Source organism: Salmo salar, chromosome ssa14 (assembly GCF_905237065.1).
Source record: "Salmo salar chromosome ssa14, Ssal_v3.1, whole genome shotgun sequence".
Classification (NCBI taxonomy): Eukaryota; Metazoa; Chordata; class Actinopteri; order Salmoniformes; family Salmonidae; genus Salmo; species Salmo salar.
The window spans coordinates 76,975,833-76,988,484 of NC_059455.1; the positions used below are offsets into that span (position 1 = coordinate 76,975,833).

A 12,652-nucleotide genomic window follows, 5' to 3' on the forward strand; every position below is an offset into this window, starting at 1 on the left:
AATGTAATGGAAAATGAAAAGGACTGTTTCTGATTGGAATAGTATGAAGTCCAAGTAGTCCCTCCCTGATTTAGTTCTTGTTTCTTCTGGCGCTAATGAACATGACACTGGTATCTCAGGTATAGGTTCTGGAGGTAGAAAGTAGAAAGGTGCGTCACATTTCCTGGGAAAGGATTCGATGCAGTTCTATCAGTGTGAGACATCAGACTACGACAGGATGTGGAGTTCTGTACAAGTCAAGTATTACAAGATTACAAGGCTGAGCCTCAGAAGTGCTTCCATAAGCATGTAATTATGGTTCATGGTCCTACACAGAGCCAGGGTTGAACAGAGAGAGAGAGAGAGAGGAGAGAGAGAGAGAGAGAGAGAGAGGATGTGGTGGGGCCAGCAGTGTGGAGATTGAAACACTGGCAGGCTAGGATGTGATGAGAGGGTATACGTTACAAATTGCATGCTTCAAGATTAAAGAGAGATAGAGAGAGAGCAAGAGAAAGAGAGAGGGAGAGAGAGAGAGGGTGGACAGAGCAAGAGAGAGAGGGAGAGAAAGAGAAGGGGGAGAGAGAGAGAGAGAGAGAGAGTGGAAAGAATGAGTAAGTAATATGATTGCAGTGTCGAACAATGTCTATAATTTTTTAACAGCATCCGATTGACTTTGCAAATACAAGTTTATTGTAAGAGCATTTTTTACAGCGTGTTTGTGGTAGTTACAATTCAAATGAAATGTAGATGGTCCTATAGCATCACTGCTACTCAGGAGGAGAATATGTTGTCTGGGATAATTACAGAGAGGAAGTTTTACAAGCCTTGTATTATTGTGTCAATAACGTAAGCTCTGTTCTGAGATTCACAGACATGATTTCCCTATGCCTCTTCCTCCTTATGGTACGCATCACTCTGGTGCTGTCAGTTTTAGAACCACGCTGTCCTAATTACAAAACTAGCTGTCATCCCCTAACTAGGAATATCAAGGGTTCCCAATGCTCTTTGAGGAAGACGTAACTTCCCCATTGCACTGCAAGTACTAAATACATAGCTTTCATGGTAATACAATGAAGGGATATCTGATACATTCATGTATGTTAACATGTAGCTCCTGACTGGAACATGCCCAGTAGCCTGAAGGAGAGAGGATTCCTGCACAGAGTACAGTTTCTATTACACTCAATAGGACATTTCATCACTGGCTAATGCTTCTGTTGTTACTGACTTCCTGTTTGCTGTGAAGTTATAGCTCCTCTGTCTGTGGCCTCATGCTCAAGGCATTTAACTACCAATGATTAAAGCACAATTTATTGACAAGTAAATCAATTGTTATTATACAAATAATTAAAGAAAAGTCATTTTTTATATTAAATCAGTGATTTAATCATAGTAGACAATATTTCATTATCCAAAGGCAAATAATTTGAGACACAATTTGTCCAGAAAGTGATTACATGGAATGTAGCAAATACATAAAAAAAAAGATTAGCTTATTTCTATTAAGTTTAGGTATCTCCGTACAAAAATATATTACATTGTCATAGTAATCCGTTACATACTTTGAAAAGTAATTATAGACGTGGCCGATGTACCTAGTGTAACTTTATGAACAAATGCACAATGTTCAATCACCCTATTACGGGAAAGGCCATTAAGATGAAAGGCATCATTACATGTTCCACAAATAAAAAAATGATATACCTGATCAAGTGCATTTGTGGTCAATGCTATGTAGGAAAAACAAACTTTGAAAACAAGGATAGCAGAACACAGGAGTAATACCAGGACACTTTACCAGAGAAACCCTGTGGCTGCGCATTTCACTGAGGCTCGGCACAACATTAGCTCTCTGAGATACATTGATATTGAACATGTTAAGACTCCTAGGAGGGGGTGAGATACTGCTAATCTATTACTGAGAAGAGAATTGTATTGGATTCACTGTTTGTGTACCATGTCTCCTAGAGGTCTGAACCAAGAGTTTGATATCAGAACATTTCTTACATGAATTTGTCACTTTGATTTGTCTTGCCTTCCAGGTCTCTTACTTGGTCATTTTGTACATATATATTCTTTTCTGTACCTAATATATGTGCCCGTCTCATTGATATCAAATTATTAGATATGCACAAATTGTTTTTGCACCCACCATGCGTCATGTGAGGTGAAATGTGTATATTTTGGGAAGAGAGCACTCAGTCTGTTTGACCAGAAGAAGATCTGTTTGGGATGTAAATGTTGTCAATAAAGCGGTGAATTGGGAGCCTTAACAGTGTTGAGGGCCTTCTTGTTCTTTACTAGTATACTTTGAAAAGTAACACAAAGAGTATAGAATCACTATTTCTATACATACTATGCCATTTTATGTTATTATAAACATTACTATTTGGACAACATACTCAGCTGTTGATAGGAACACTTCATCTCACGTTGTCTAATGTGGTTCTTGTACTATTTAAACTAGTCTCATTCTATCACATACAAAAACACATACATTTACAAACACATCCACAGTGGTCAATATTTTGCAAACCAGTTGCACGGTCTGAAGAATCATTGCATAGCCTTTTCCATATAGCTACTTTAAACATAGAGAACACATTGGCTCCATCTAAACAAAACTAGTGTCTGTTGGTGCTGCAGTTGTTTCTGAAGTGGGGGCACAGAGAGACCTTCCATCCCCTCAGAGGTGTACAGAGCCCCCCTGACCAGAAGTCTCCGTTCAGTAATTCTTAGGCTGTTCTTCAGCCCAGTCCTCCTGCCCAGAACGTCCATTCTTCCCTTCCTTTCCCTTCCTCTTCTTGGGCCCCTGGGGTGTGGAGCTCTGCCCCTGGGCCTGCCCAACCTCCACCTCTGACTTCCCATTCCCTGAGTCATTGTTCTGCCTGGAGTAGCGTTTACACTTGCAGGAAGTAACCACAGTGATCTTGTAGGTCCTGGAGCTTCCGTTCTGACACTGCAGTCTGATGCGCTGGGTCCGGGTCCGGTCGATGACGCAACGCCACTCCTGGGCCTCCCGCCGGCTCCAGAACTTTCCGGTGTAGCCAGGGCCGGAGCCAATCCAGTTGGGCAGTAGGTGGGAGGGGAGACACTCCCCGGCACACACCAGCTCCTTGACCGGGTTCAGGCTGGTGCACTGGCCGTCTGATATGTACTTGGTGGAGCGCAGCTCTCTGCAGCCCACCTGGCTCTGTGCCTGGCCCTGCTCTGTGACGGAGCGAGAAAGACCTTCTGTCAGATACATATTGTCAAAAACGAATCTTGCTGTCAAACTTTTAGGCAGAAAATGTAGTAATCCCAAAAATTCTAACTAAAATATAAATCAAACGCTCCTCAAATGATAATGACATGCAAATACTTTAAAGTGTTTTAGGTGTGTTTGATTTATTTTGGAGTTGCATTTGGGATTATTCCATGCAATGCTCTTAAAGATTAGTTTTGACAGTTCAACAAGAACTGTAGCATGGTCAGGGTAATCTGATGTGTGGCATGAGTTAACAAGAGGTCCAACACAATTACAAATGCTTGAACTTTGAACTTTTCTCCCATTCAAACACTCAAGTCTCCCATTCAAGTCTATGATTCAACTTTAGTTTATTTAACTCCCATTTTTGTCTGTGGAAAATGTGCCTATATACAGAATTATATCATTCCAATACTATATAATAAATACTTTAGAAATAGACATATTGACCTTTTGCTAAATTACACTTGTAAACTGGTTTCCCCACAGTCAGGATCAGTGAATACAATGAATCTGTTTGGTCCACTATGAATTGTTGAATTAATTAATTTAGAATGTGCATAAAAATACAACTCACCTTTCCTCGCATCGCTGGTCAAACGTCTTCCTCCGTTGCGTGCTTGATTCATTGATACATTACTACTCGGTGTATCCTGGACCGTACTGATCAACTGAGCGTTTAACGTTTCCGTGGCGCCGTTCTTGACAGCTTGACAGCTTCTTATCAGAAGGCAAAATAGCGCAAGCTGGTACCCACTCGTGGTAAGAAGCATCTCTGCACCTCCCTGTAGGCACTCGGCAGGCAGGTAGGTAGAGAGTGAGAGAATGTATGTGCCGCGATCTAAAGGAGGAATTAGGTCGTTGTGATGTTACTTTACCTGTTGTTCAGTCGCTTATATACCCGCCTCTTGTTTTGCCACAACATCTTAGTTCGCATCCAGTGCGTACATTTTCTGAATGACCTAGGCGTTTTCACTCATAGCTACGCCCACAAAAGCAAAGGGCAGTGCGTTTTTTTAGCTTGTATACTCCTCCAAGTACTATGTACATAGGCTACCAGTCAGTTGAGTGAACACATAGACAGACATTTAATAGATGTTTCTGTTAATATAGTTAGATGAACGTTGCTGTCCTCTATGGATAGGCCAGTGGATAAAACATGATCAACACCTATATAAAGGCTTATAATAAACTAGCAATAATAATGTTTTTTCACCATCAGGTGTGTGTAAATAATGTATTAATTAATGTATGCAAATCATAAGTAGAGAATCAGAGTGTCACGTGCATATCCTTTGATACTCTATTTCATGATGATTTGTAAGTTTATAGTTAACATTTTATTCCATTTCTGAACGGATTGATTTGGGTTAGCAAGGAAGCTCAGCTGGAGACCCTGCAGTCAGACCAGGTGAGTACTTAGCTCTGGTCAAGGGCGATAGTGTGCGTTCCTTGCAGAAAGCACTTAGCGCCCTGGACCAGAGCTAGTGATTACTGTAGTTCTCATGTGTTCTCTCATCCAGTGATCTCTCCATCTCTGCAGTTCAGGTGCTTCACGTGAGCTCACTAACAGGATGTATGATGCATTACCCAAATCAGAGAATAAGACAAACGTTTAGATCTCCTCCTTCATCCACCCATTCATCCTGCCGGCTCCTTGCCCCTAAGAACCAGAGTGTCTGTTTTCACTCCTTTCCCAGGCCTGCCCTGACAATGAATTCACCCAACGTCTCCTCAGCTATGTCCCCTCCTTTGATAAGAGTGAAAATAAATCCACTGTAAAACTGTACAGGCTCATGCCATATTGTTAAACAAGTAGCTGTTCTTTTTCATATCTTATTTCTTCGTTCTTTTTAAAAGCCCCGCTGTCCAAACAATCTCCTATTACCCCCAAAAAGCAATGTTAGTCATACTGTCTGGAAGAAGGGGGGGGGGGTGGATGAAGCTGAGGGGAAACTGAGAAGAGGGAACCTGGGGGCTTAAAAGAGGACTATCAAAGTTATATGATACCATGACGCAGGCAGCATTCGCACATTTATACATCTCAAAAACCGGAAATTTGAGATCAATCCTTTTATGCTTCTGTGAGTGACATGACATGTAGGTGAGGAGAGGGATAATAGAGGGGGAAACAGGGGGGATGTGGAGGATGTGGAAACAGAGAGGATGTGGAGGATGTGGAAACAGAGGGGATGTGGAGGATGTGGAAACAGAGGGGATGTGGAGGATGTGGAAACAGAGGGGATGTGGAGGATGAGGAAACAGAGGGGATGTGGAGGATGTGGAAACAGAGGGGATGTGGAGGATGAGGAAACAGAGGGGATGTGGAGGATGTGGAAACAGAGGGGATGTGGAGGATGAGGAAACAGAGGGGATATGGAGGATGTGGAAACAGAGGGGATGTGGAGGATGAGGAAACAGAGGGGATGTGGAGGATGAGGAAACAGAGGGGATGTGGAGGATGAGGAAACAGAAGGAATGTGGAGGATGAGGAAACAGAGGGGATGAGGAAACAGATGGGATGTGGAGGATGTGGAAACAGAAGGGATGTGGAGGATGAGGAAACAGAGCGGATGTGGAGGATGTGGAAACAGAGGGGATGTGGAGGATGTGGAAACAGAGGGGATGTGGAGGATGGGGGACTAGTGTGTTATTGCTCTATTGACAGACAGGCAACATGACAGCACCATGCTCGTTAGTTAGCTGGCCCCTATGAGCAGCAACCACACACTATGAGCAGCAACCACACACACACACTATGAGCAGCAACCACACACACACACTTTGAGCAGCAACCACACACACACACACACACACACACACACTATGAGCAGCAACCACACACACACACTATGAGCAGCAACCACACACACACACACTATGAGCAGCAGCAGCCACACACACACACACTATGAGCAGCAGCAGCCATAAGAGGCAGGGGCCACTGTCTGTTCTCCCGTGGGACCCTGGGCAGTGGAAGCTTGAGAACAATACTGACAGGAAGCGGAGACAGGGGTCTATAGAATTCCACAGCATGGCCGTAGGACTTAACTACCTGAAGTATCTGATGTTTGTGTGAGAAGATGGTCCAAGAGGGCTCCTTTCCTGCCCTTGGCCATGGGAAACTATAGTTATATAGATGGTGTTGAAGACCCACTCTGGCATAGCAACCAAGAGGAGGCCGCCAACAAAAAAAGGTCAACAATGGAGTTATTGAAATATTGGGAGATGTATTTGTTTATCAAGGCCTTGTGTCTTTATGACTGGCTGACACATGACTATGAATTAAAGGTTACTGTCTGCACTGTGAGAATTGGTCAATGGAATGATCTTTGTTTCATGTTTCATAAATAGAGAATGCTCACTCTCTGCAAAGAAAGTCTGACAGCATATTGTATAGAACTATAGGTTCAGCCAAAACATCATCATGCTCCAGTACCCTTTGAACCCTGCCGACATAGTGCAGTAGCTATATTACCAGTCATTAGAATCAGTGCAATGGATGGCATTAAAGGGGAAAGCTGCCATCTAGTGGCAAAACAAAAATATGGGAATGTCCCCATAACAACAAAATGGGCAGTGAAGGACAACTATTAAGGCACTCTTTATTGTTGTGATTAAAAATGTAAAACTGGAAACCAAAACAAATGCCATTTGGGTTTAAAGGTTTGGCCAGCATTGAAGTCCGATCGTCATTGGGCCATCCATGGATCATCTGTGACATGGACTGATATGGATACATCACTGGTAAGACATCCATGTGTCTCAAATTATAGCAGGAAATCACAAGTTTAGAGTAACACATAAATAAGCCCTTCATATTGTGTGTTTTATCCACTGCCATAATGACATAATAACAATATGACACCTATTGTTCAGTAAGGTGGTCCTATTTACACATGAGTGCATTTTTCACACTATTACTGTAAGGGAAGGGAGGAAATTGTTATTTTAAGACATTACTTAAAGAATATTCAAGGCTCACATTTGAAATAAGAGGAATTTGCTCAAAAGACATGCAAACAAGCAAAGCACATTAGAGCCAATACAATACACTGGCAGTCCAATTCTGATCTTTTGCCCAATTTTTGTCAAAAGATCTGATCTGACTTGTCAAAAGACAATTTATTGGCAAAATATCAGAATTGGGCTGCCTGTGTAAACACACCCAATATGCTATTGTACATCATATACACACCCTGAATACTTCAGTCTCCCCTATTCTAAACAGAATAGACCTCGTTGGGTCCATAGTAACAGTCCTTCCTTAAACTCCAGTCCAGCTGCTTGGTGAGTAAAGCATTCATCCTCACTATCCCCTTTCTTTCAATCTGGACATCCTGGCCAATCAGTAGTAATGCTGATTTTCATCATTCCCCTTTAATCAGGGATTGATTCAGACCTCATACACCAAGTGAACGGAATCAATTCAGTTCAATACAACTTCATTATTAATATCACTGAACTCTGACCAATCAGTAACATTAATCAATGAATCAATTAACTACCTGGTAGAAAAGAACACCAGCAGTCCCTCTCATTCCTGGTGGCAGGATGGTGGTCCCTCTGAGGATGTGGAGGGGCAGTTCAGCTGGTCTGGCGCTGAGGGACCGGGACACCCTGACGAAGCCATGCGCTCCTCTGCTTTCAAAACACAGCTCTGCCAGGAAGCTGGCTGTCTCCTTCACCATGTCACTCTCCTCATCTGGACCCAGGATAGAGAGGAGAGTGGGGAAACCGTCTAAAGTTGAACTTAGAGGGCATCAGAAAGCTACAAGTATGTAACAAGCTACAGTAGTAAAGTAGGCTATTGAGGCCAGTATCCCAAACTCAGAATAAGCCTATTCCTGGGCTAAAAAGCATGTCCAGTATGGAGCACCATAGCACACTGCAGTATAACTATAGTGAACCTATTGTATGTGTTTTCAACAGATAGGAGTGTGTAGTTAACCACTGTGCTCCCTCAGTCTCGGGGTATCCTTCTCCTGCAGTCCTCTACAGATCTTATGGGTGAAGCAGTGGAGTCGCTGACAAAATCAGGCCACAGTAAGTCACCTGTAGTAGTAAAAGAAAACATTTATTAGCATTTATAAGCATATAAGCATGGCGTAGTCGTGGATGAAATCATTAAGTGTAACCAAAGTAATAGAGAGGGAAACGAATGAGAGAAACCAAGTGCTTCTGTATCAGAGGTGGTTTTCCTACCATGTTGCAGAGGGAACATCTCTGCCCCCTCTCTCCACACGTAGTGCAGAAATCAGCATCTATGAAGAGAGCCTGGGTTAGCACAGAGAACGCTGTCGGGTCGTTACCCTGGAGACAAGAGAAGCAGTGGAACATGGAATGTTAAACATTGAAGAGTGAACGCTGCCATACGGAAAGGCATTTGTAATAACATCAATTGTCAATATAATGTAAATTCATTGAGAATGAACATGGACTCCTTAATATGGAAATTACACACTTAAAATGTTTATCAAAATCCAATCAATCTTCAATTGATTAATTTCCGCATGGACAAATTACATGAGTCCATAGGAGGAGCCTTACACCAAATCAAATCAAGTGTTATTTGTCACATGCACCAAATACAACAGGTGTAGACCTTAGTGAAATGCTTACTTACAAGCCCTTAACCAACAATGCAGTTTAAAACATTTTGGGGGGATGAGACCTAAGTCAAAGGAAGGTTTGAATGGATGAATGAGTGGAAGTTCACTCACGATCTCCACTGGTGCGATGCTCATGACCTGCTGCTGTAGCAGTGCAGCTTCACAGTAGGGAAACTTTCTGATGCAGTCTCTAATGAACTTCTCCTGGTACTGAGGAAAACCATCTCTATGGCTACCCTTCAACAGACTTGTATTTTTTAAAGACAATGAAACATGGAAATTGTCTAGGGAACTGTCTATACAGTTTACATAAAGTATGCATGCAATATAAAGCACTATAAAACAACAATTAGTACCCAATGGTTTGTCTGGAAATGTTAACAACAGAAGTAATTAAATTGGATGGGTACAGGTTAGAATACTAGCAATGCAATCAATCACAAACTACTGTCAAGAGAAACAAGATGATGCATGGAGAGTGACAACACACACCTCTTGATGAGCACATCTAGCTTGAAATCACAGTCCAGAAGAAAGGCCATGCATTTCGGCAGCACATATCTAATGTAGTGCATCTTCATGGCCAGCACCTCGTTCATATCCTACTGCTTCACACACTGCTCACACAGCAGGTCCATGACATGGTAACACTTCTTTAATGCTCACACGTCCACCAGCAGAGGGCACTCCCTGGGGGAAGGGGGTTAGAAAGTGTTACAGAGAATGTTAGAAAAAGAGAGACGGAGCGAGAGAGAAAAAGTTATAAAGAGCGAGGGAGAGAGAGAACGAGAGAGAGAATTATAAAGAGCGAGGAAGAGAGAGAACGAGAGAGAGAATTATAAAGAGCGAGGAAGAGAGAGAACGAGAGAGAGAATTATAAAGAGCGAGGAAGAGAGAGAACGAGAGAGAGAATTATAAAGAGCGAGGAAGAGAGAGAACGAGAGAGAAATTATAAAGAGCGAGGAAGAGAGAACGAGAGAGAGAATTATAAAGAGCGAGGAAGAGAGAACGAGAGAGAGAATTATAAAGAGCGAGGAAGAGAGAACGAGAGAGAGAATTATAAAGAGCGAGGAAGAGAGAACGAGAGAGAATTATAAAGAGCGAGGAAGAGAGAGAACGAGAGAGAGAATTATAAAGAGCGAGGAAGAGAGAGAACGAGAGAGAGAATTATAAAGAGCGAGGAAGAGAGAACGAGAGAATTATAAAGAGCGAGGAAGAGAGAACGGGAGAGAGAATTATAAAGAGAGGGAGAGAACGAAAGAGATAATTATAAAGAGTGAGGGAGAGAGAATGAGAGAGAATTATTAAGAGAGAAAACGAGAGAGAGAGAGAGGAAGAGTTAGAGAGAGGGAGAGAGAACGAGAGAGAGAGTTATAAAGAGCGGGGGAGAGAGAACTAGGGAGGGGAAGAGAGAGAAAGAGTTATAAAGAGAGGGAGAGAACAAGAGAGATAATTATAAAGAGAGGGAGAGAACGAGAGAGATAATTATAAAGAGTGAGGAGAGAGAACGAGAGAGATAATTATAAAGAGTGAGGAGCGAGAACGAGAGAGAGAATTATTAAGAGCGAGGGAGAGAGAAAGTGAGAGAAAGAGTTATAAAGAGCGAGGGAGAGAGAGAACGAGAGAGAGAAAGAGTTATAAAGAGCGAGGGAGAGATAACGAGAGGAAAAAGAGTACAAAATGAATACCTAATGAGCCCACTATCTGAAAAGGAGTGAGAAAAAGATGGACAGAGAGAGAGAATAAGAAAGGCCTGGTTGCTCCTTACAACACGAACCATTCCAATTAGCACGTAACAATCCATCGTATTCGTAGTACTCTATTATATAACACTATAACGTACTGTATATCCTGCTGAGCTCCAATAGTGGAAGCTACTCTGCACTCGTAGAAAAAGGATTCCAAAAGGGTTATTCAGCTGTCCCCATAGGAGAAACCTTTTGCGTTCCATGTAAAACCCTCAGTGGAAAGGGTTCTATCTGGAATAAAAGGGTTTTACCTGTAACCAAAAAGGGTTCTCCAAAGGGCTCTCATATGGTGACAGCCGAAGAACCCGTTTAGGTTCTAGAGCACCTTTTTTTTCTTTTTCGAAGAGTGTGTGAGAGCGCAGCCGTCACAGATCATGTTCTAGAGAAGAGATTCCCCATGTCAAACTAAGCTGTTCAAGAGAAACGTCCTATTACGTAAAGAAGCACTAACCTTCAGACACACTGTGGCAGAAACCACAGGCTGAGTACTGACTGGTCACTTGGTATACTACTGAATAAACACATTCTCCTATGACTTCAAAACTGACTCAGAAAAACACTTGTAAATAACTAGGTTTCCTCAGCTAACCGACGAATGACAGCCACCAGGTGTATACAGTTGGTTAGACAGTCAAAACAGATCAGACTATTCTTGTACATTGGTGCACTGCCCTGACCGTAGCATGACTTTAAGTAAACATTTAATTGGACGATGCATACCATGTGTATCCTGTACATACGACTAATAAAACTTGAAACATGACTTCAGCCAGCAGGCTTATATAGGAGAGGTCTGAGAGTGTTACAGTGGTACCTCTCTCTGTGTCCTGCGTTCACCTTCAGACAGATAGATATCTTTAGACAGATCTAAAGCGGGGCAGAGACACCAGAGTATATACTGTCATCTCTGCTGCCCCATCTGATTCTGACAGACTGGACACAACACATACACACAGACGTGGTCTGAAGTAGCCTGTGGGTTACATCTAGTGGCAGTGTGATGCTAATATGGAACATCCTGAAGTACTGCATCCTGCCCTCAACAGTCTTAGCCATATGTCTACATAACAATGGAAAACATATGCTGCAGGCCTACACCCACATTATACATGTCTCTATGGCTACATCATCCCAATTACATCACTCTATTTGTTTGTGTCACTAACCATGTCAAAACTATTAGCGTGTACGTGCAGAGGACTTTAGTGAAATTCACTTTTAAATGACAGTTATGGATTATAATATTCTAAACATCTCAGGGGTATTTATGGATAGCATATGGATCTGGTACAAGGATATCTTGTGGAAATGAATGACAAAGCTCATCTTAGCATTGACCAATGACACAAACACAGGTAACCTTGTCAGTTTTCCACAAGACTCCCTAGCCCCATTCATACCTCATCAGACAGTTGACTCTGACATCCTTGGAGCCCAGCAGCTCTACAACATCTTGCACATCACCTGAGAATATAGATTTTAGATGTAGATTGAAACATGCAATACCTCGGTCTCATACATTCTCCCTTATAAATGATCTGTGCAATCTCTCATTCTCTCCCCATAGGTATACTCTACAATTTGGCAAGAAACTGCGATTGTGAAAACAGATGCACTCCAGCAGTTTGGTATAAAAATATTTAATTTGTCATAATGATATTGCGACTACTATGGGAAGTAACCTAGGCTAATGAAATTATTACAGCTGTAACGAGTGTGCTGAGAGTCGGGAAGCAAGTACAGGGAGTGTTTCAATAAACAACCCAATCAACACGAAACACAAACAACGCACCTACATGAAAACAGAGACAATAACACCTGATGAAAGAACCAAGGGGAGTGACAGATATAGGGAAGATAATCAAGGTGATGGAGTCCAGGTGAGGGTCATGAGGTGCTGGTGCCCTTGACAGGTGTGCGGGATAATCAGCAGCCTGATGACCTAGAGGCCGGAGAGGGAGTACACATGACAACAGCAAAAATGTAGCCTACTGAAAATGCAAGAAGCAAAAATGCCTGTGGATAATTGTTTTAATCATATTGGTGTGACAACGCAAGACAATATT

The 12,652-nt window shown here is 42.3% G+C and overlaps 2 protein-coding genes across 2 annotated transcripts; both read right to left on the reverse strand.

Annotated features, from left to right (window-relative positions):
• Positions 1-1,326: 1,326 nt before the first annotated feature.
• LOC106570319 (sclerostin domain-containing protein 1) lies at positions 1,327-4,165 on the reverse strand. The gene is made up of 2 exons (XM_014142509.2): positions 3,804-4,165; positions 1,327-3,189 (listed from the first exon to the last, which is right to left on the reverse strand). Exons 1-2 carry the CDS (start codon positions 3,997-3,999, stop codon positions 2,705-2,707), a joined length of 681 nt encoding a protein of 226 aa, XP_013997984.1. The 5' UTR covers positions 4,000-4,165; the 3' UTR covers positions 1,327-2,704.
• Positions 4,166-7,433: 3,268 nt separating this feature from the next.
• Positions 7,434-9,521, reverse strand: LOC106570332 (ankyrin repeat and MYND domain-containing protein 2). The gene is made up of 4 exons (XM_045694809.1): positions 9,331-9,521; positions 8,950-9,085; positions 8,432-8,539; positions 7,434-8,281 (listed from the first exon to the last, which is right to left on the reverse strand). The coding sequence occupies exons 1-4, from the start codon at positions 9,435-9,437 to the stop codon at positions 8,231-8,233; spliced, it is 402 nt and encodes a 133-aa protein (XP_045550765.1). The 5' UTR covers positions 9,438-9,521; the 3' UTR covers positions 7,434-8,230.
• Between the last annotated feature and the right edge of the window lie 3,131 nt (positions 9,522-12,652).